Consider the following 6,036-nt stretch of genomic DNA (forward strand, 5'->3'; position numbering starts at 1 on the left):
ATAAGCCAGGTAGCTATAGGGCTCACAGGCCTAGATATAACCCAAGGTAGCCTACTACCCACGGGTTGGCCACACCAACACATTTTCGGAAAAGAAACACTTCTTGCGGTCAGGATAGACGCGGTGTTCGTGAAATGGTACCGAGCATCGGGCGTCAATGCTGATATGCTAAAGCACAACGTTCGGAACAACCGAAATACACTGCCCTCTGGGGCAAAACCGACCAATAGGTCATCAAACTTGTTAAGGAAGAACTTAGAACAGACCACTCAATCAAATACTAAGGATGTGACAAACTCCAACATCGTCTCATGTATGAAGTACTGCTCAAATGTCAACTAACTGTATACTCAAGAACGGACCAATAGGTCACTATGTAGATGTCACGAATATGTATCACTGAAGTCCAGAACTACCGTAAGCCACTAGCCGACCATACACCCGTCAGGGAACACCAGACTCAAGGTCATCGAACGACAGAAGTCAGGACCTGACCTGAATAGGATTACAGAATACAAGATACAAGAACTGACAGATCAGGTCACTGATACATAAGTAGGAGACGACCAACCAGCAGTCATTAATACGAAGTACTAGAAGACCGACACCACCAGGTACTGATATCAACTACAGTAAACTTACTTACCCTACAATAGATACTAAGTATGGAAAACATCTGAGTAGAGTATAACAAACGACAATGGGTGCTAGGCTCAACATAATATCATGAAATATATACATGCCAAATTACAATGAAGTAAGGGTAAGAAACATCACCCGACTGTGACCAGCTGACCGACTTCGATCGAAATACCTACTGTAATGAAATGTCGGCGCGCCTAAAAGTCTTCTGACTGGATAAGAAAGTCACACGCCGGAGCTAAGGAAGCTCACTGGAGTTATGTCTAAACCACACTAATAACCACATAAACCACAACCCAAAACAACCACAGAGATCGGTTTCCAAACCGATGCCGTAATACGGGAAGTCCGTAATCGCACGGGGACTCGTCGGGACTCCGAACTATCCCGGAAATACGAGCTCGACTACGAGTTCACCGCGTGCACTAGCATAAATAATCATGATCATGGCAGCTGAACACAATCTCTCATGTCGAAACAATTATTTCGTCGGTAATCGGTTTCGATCGGTTCGCAAGTGTCTAATTCGAACCGGAACACAGTCGCTCTACACTGTGATTTTTAACTTCGAAACGATGCGGAGTGACAGCACAAGGCTCAGCGACTACACCATGAGCTCACGGAGCACGTCGGATAATTTTCAAACGAAAACGCGTCTGGTCGGAGGATTTTGGCGTACGATGCACCGGAAGTCAATCTTCGGTCTATCGCAAGGCTTGAGGCTTGTACAATCAGTCAGAGGTCCACATCTGCCTTGTACGCTGCCCACAGTGACCACGACAACAACAAATTGCATAAAAAGCCTCCAATTACCCGTCACATATTTTTATGTGATTGTCGGCGGCTCTTTATCGGTCTGTTACACAACTAGAAGTCATTCAGCCAACCGGACACCTATTGATAGGTCTCGCGCGTGCTGGAGCCATGCTCAGTTTTGGAACAATTGCTGGACACTGTGCATGCGCCACGAGACGATGAGAAATAATCAGTGAACACGGGCACAACCTAAAGGTCGCGTCTAATACAAACCGGGATCTTGTGAACCCTACCGGAGGTGACACAAATGTTCAGCAGAGTCGATAGATCATCGTCTCACTTCTTGAGTGTAAGGAGACTTAATTGGAATTTTTTTTCCACCGAAAAGGTGACCGGAAACGTCAGACTATGTACTAGAACATAAAAAGCATACCGAAGTCAGGAGAGCTAGGGTTGGACGCCGGCGCGGACGGAAGGCTGTGCCAGGGCAGGGTGCGGCCTGTCAGTGGGTCGGGGAACCTGTAGCCGGCGGCGGGAGGCCGCCGGTGGCGCGCGGCTGCGATCCAATTCGCCAAGCTGCTGCTCGGGTTCAATGGCGCAACGGCAACAGGCGGCGCGAAAAAGCGCGGACTGCGACGATCGTCGTCGGAGGTCGAGGAGGAGGTGCGCGGCACGGACATGGGCGGGGGCGCACAGGTGGGGATTGGCTCCGGCTTGGCGCACCAGAGTATGGGCGGCCGAGATGGAAAAGAAGCAGGCTGGCGGTGCACGAGGACGGCGGGGAAGCGGCGAATAGTCGCGGAGGCGGTGCGGCAATGGGGAGCGTGCCTGCACCACAAAAACCCGAGCTCAGAGCCTGCTCGGTTTGGCTGACCCGAGCTGGCGCAGTTCGCTCAGTGTGGGTACCCTAGAGGAAGAGAGTAGATCAGGTGGCCGCGGACGTTGTCTCGGCCAGAGATTGATGGCGCTCAGACTTAGATGACTCCTTGAGACCCCCAACCACAACATGGTCGTGTGGTTGGCCGAGAGGGAGGAGAGGGTGGTGGCGGAGGGTTTTTCGTGGCCGGATAGAAGCTCGCCGGCGTTCAGGGCGCGCGCATACGGCAGGGCAGAGATGAAGGTAACGACGGCGTAGGGTTAGCTGTAGCTAGGTGGACTCGGTTAGGGTTTCCTTTGTGAACCGACCTAACGTATATATATATATATAGGTGAAATTGCTGAAAGTCTCTGTAGGCCCACTAATCTCAACTAGTTCCATGCCAGTAAGTGAACATTGCGCACCAAGCCCCTCGACGTTCGAATTCACGCAAAATGGCACATAAAATATAGGGTCTATTAGCGACTTATCGTTTTGCCAATTTGACCCCTCAGCGGCCCTTTCGGGATTCCAGAGATCCGTCGTCGAATTTCCGAACGGATTGAGCATGGCTGGCGGGCATCAAATCTAGTATTCTGTTTCGTCGACATTTGGTCTTCGATTTGCGACAAACCAACCCTCTTTGCTCCACACACATAACACACCTATATTAATATTTGTGAAATAAATCAAACCTTTTTCCCGACAACGCGAGCATAGAACCCAATTCCGTCGTGCCATTGGTTAAGATAGTCGAGCCGTTCGAAATGAGCTATTGAACCCTATGTTCGGAGTCCAAAATAGCGCAGCAGAACCTTCTCTACTCACTGGCTCATCCGAAAAGCACGAGTTTACTATTCACTTAAGTCATCGGGTCCTGGTCGCCTAACTTCTCCATTCTAGCTCGTTCTTCCCCAAACTTGATGAGTACTTATGTAATTAAATTACACACAAAACAATCGTCAACAGAGAGTTCAGCGTACACTGTAAATCTCAGTCCTTACATGGCGGGACGGAAGCGGGCGTGGCGCGGGGCGGGCGCTGGCGCGGGGTCGGCGCCGGCGCGGGCGCGAGTGTCGACTCGTGGGCGGTCCGGAGCTGGCGGCGGGGCGAGGGCGGCCGCTGGCGCGGGGGCCATTGCGGGGGCGGGCTCCGGCGTAGCGCGCGCGGGAGCGGCGCCGTGGGTCGCGGCGTAGCGCGGGGCGCGAGCGCGGTGGGGGAGCGGGCGCCGGCGGGCACGCAAGGGCGCGGCAGCGGGCGCGCACGGCGCGCCGGCGGTGGAGCCGAAAAAACATCGGGGCTTATGGGGGTGGTGTTCACGAGGTCCACGAGGCCGAAGTGGCCTTGTGGACACATGAGAGGGAGGTCCACGGTGGACCTCCTCTCTCTCTTCTCTCTCTCTTTCCTCTTTCTCTCTCTCTCTCTCTCTCCTATATATATATATATTAATTTTTTATTTATAAATATATATATTTATTTATTATATATATATTTATTATAATATATATTATATTTATTCTATATATTTTATTATTATACATAGTATTTTATTTGTATATAGATAAATTATTATATAATAATTTATTATATAATTTACTATTTATTTTATAAAATGTAAAATATATAATATGTTAATAATTTAGACCTACTGGTATTAGATATATATTAATTTTATAATATTGAGCATTCAACAATAATTGTCATTAAAAATAAAGTAAAATTGATGCAGTTTAAGTTAATTTTATATTTGAAGAAATTAATTGTAAGAATCACAAACAATTTTTCTCTTCTCATTCACTAACTATCGGGGACTACGTAGCTACTATTATTTCACTAACTAATGGGGGACTACTTATGCTACTAAAATTTTTTGATGTACTTATTGCATCATTTAAATTCTGAAATTAATTTTTAAACTAATTTTCAAGATTAATTTTAAAATAACTACCCGCAGCATCGCGTGGGTCTTTAACTAGTAGTGTATAATGTAGCATAGTGTAATTAAGGCTGAAATACGTATTTTATTCTATCTCAAATAAACACCCTAGAAGTTTACAACTAAGTAAATCGTAATGTCACAACTAGCAGCGTGTGTGGTCTGTAAATCTATTCTTCTATCTACCTACATTAAAGGAGGGTTTGGGGGACCAAAGGTTGACACGTGTCCCCCAAACCCTCCTTTATTCTCTCTCTCTCCTCTCTCTCTCTCTCTCTCTCTATATATATATATATATATTATATAAATATAAAATATAAAATTTAAATTTTGATATCAAATTTAAAATTTGATACTTTCAAATTTAAAGTTTTAAATTTTATATTTTTATTTTAAATTCTAAATTTTAATTTTACTATATAACATTTACTTCCAAATTTTAATTTGATACTTCAAATTTTAAAGTTTTAAATTTTAATTTTAAATTTTAAATTTTAAATTTTATCTTTTAAATTCTAAATTTTAATTTTAACTTATAGCATTTATTTCCAATTTAAACTTCAAATTTTAAAATTTTAAATCTCTAACTCTATAAAATTAATTATTAATTTTATTAATATAATTAAATATATATATATTTATTCATTTTATTAAATAACCGAAATAATCGCGTAATAATATCTACCTAATAGAGTGCAATTTAAATCACGTAAATATCGCTGTAATAAAAAATACAGAATTTAAATTTCAGGAGTAAAATTTTAAAAATATAATGTATATATGTGTATATATATAATTATTTTTTATTAACAAATTTCTTTACAATTTTATGTTTCTTCTATTTATTGAAATTATTTTGATAGATTTATCTAAATCTTTTCATATAAATCTTTACAAATAAATTGTTGTATATAATTTACTTTGCGCATATACTAATTTTATAAATTTATTTAAATAGATTTAAGTATTAAATTATTTTTATATAATTTTATTTTAATTAATAATTAGAGTTTATAAAACTATAATAAAAATATTAAAAATTAAAATTTATTATAAAAATAATTTTATATCCGCAGCATCGCGCGGGTATTTCACTAGTAACTATATAAACATAGCAAATACTGTACATATACATCCACTTGTATGTACAATCCAAATAAATACTACAACACTATTATGTTCGCACACAAGTCTTCATGTTTAATCTGCTATCTATAATCTATAGATATATTAAAAGTTAGGTTTTACTGTGGCCACGTGCCGCTTCTCAGCGCCCTCTTCTTCTATCCTTCAAGAGGGCGAGGAGCGCGGGTCGACGCACGCGGGCAGCACCAGCGGCGCGGCCACGAAGGGCGCGAGCGTGCGCCGAGCCGGGGTCACGCGCACGTGGCAGGACGAGCGGGCCCGGGCATGAGCGGGCGCCCGGCGGGTCGCGTGCAGCGCAACACGGGGGCGCGGGCGAGTGAGAAGGGCGAGCCGGCGGCCCGGGGAGTGAGAAGGGCGAGCGGGCGCGGGGCTGGCGCGCGCACATTGCAGAGTAGCAGGGCGCGGCATCGGCGTGCGGCTCGAGCGCAGCGAAGGGCGCGGCTCGGGGCGAGACGAGTTCGAGCGACGGGCCTGGCGGCGGCGCGGTGTGCGGCTCGACCGGGCACCCCATCTCTCTCTCTCTCTCTCTCTCTCTCTCTTTCCATCTCCTCTCCCTCACGGGCGGACGCACGAGGGGGGCGGCGCGGGTGGGCGCTCGAGCGGCCCTCACTCTCTTATCTCTTCTCTCTCTCTCCCCCTCTATCGGGCGGGCGCCGATGCGGGTGGACGGCTCGAGTGGCCCCCTCCTCTCTCTGCTCGT

At 44.9% G+C, this 6,036-nt stretch overlaps 1 protein-coding gene across 1 annotated transcript; it reads right to left on the reverse strand.

Annotated features, from left to right (window-relative positions):
* On the reverse strand, window positions 1,378–3,392 carry LOC109724223 (predicted GPI-anchored protein 58). The gene is made up of 3 exons (XM_020252965.1): window positions 3,259–3,392; window positions 1,832–2,226; window positions 1,378–1,403 (listed from the first exon to the last, which is right to left on the reverse strand). Exons 1-3 carry the CDS (start codon window positions 3,390–3,392, stop codon window positions 1,378–1,380), a joined length of 555 nt encoding a protein of 184 aa, XP_020108554.1.

The sequence above is a fragment of the Ananas comosus genome, linkage group 18, assembly GCF_001540865.1.
Source record: "Ananas comosus cultivar F153 linkage group 18, ASM154086v1, whole genome shotgun sequence".
NCBI lineage: Eukaryota > Viridiplantae > Streptophyta > Magnoliopsida > Poales > Bromeliaceae > Ananas > Ananas comosus.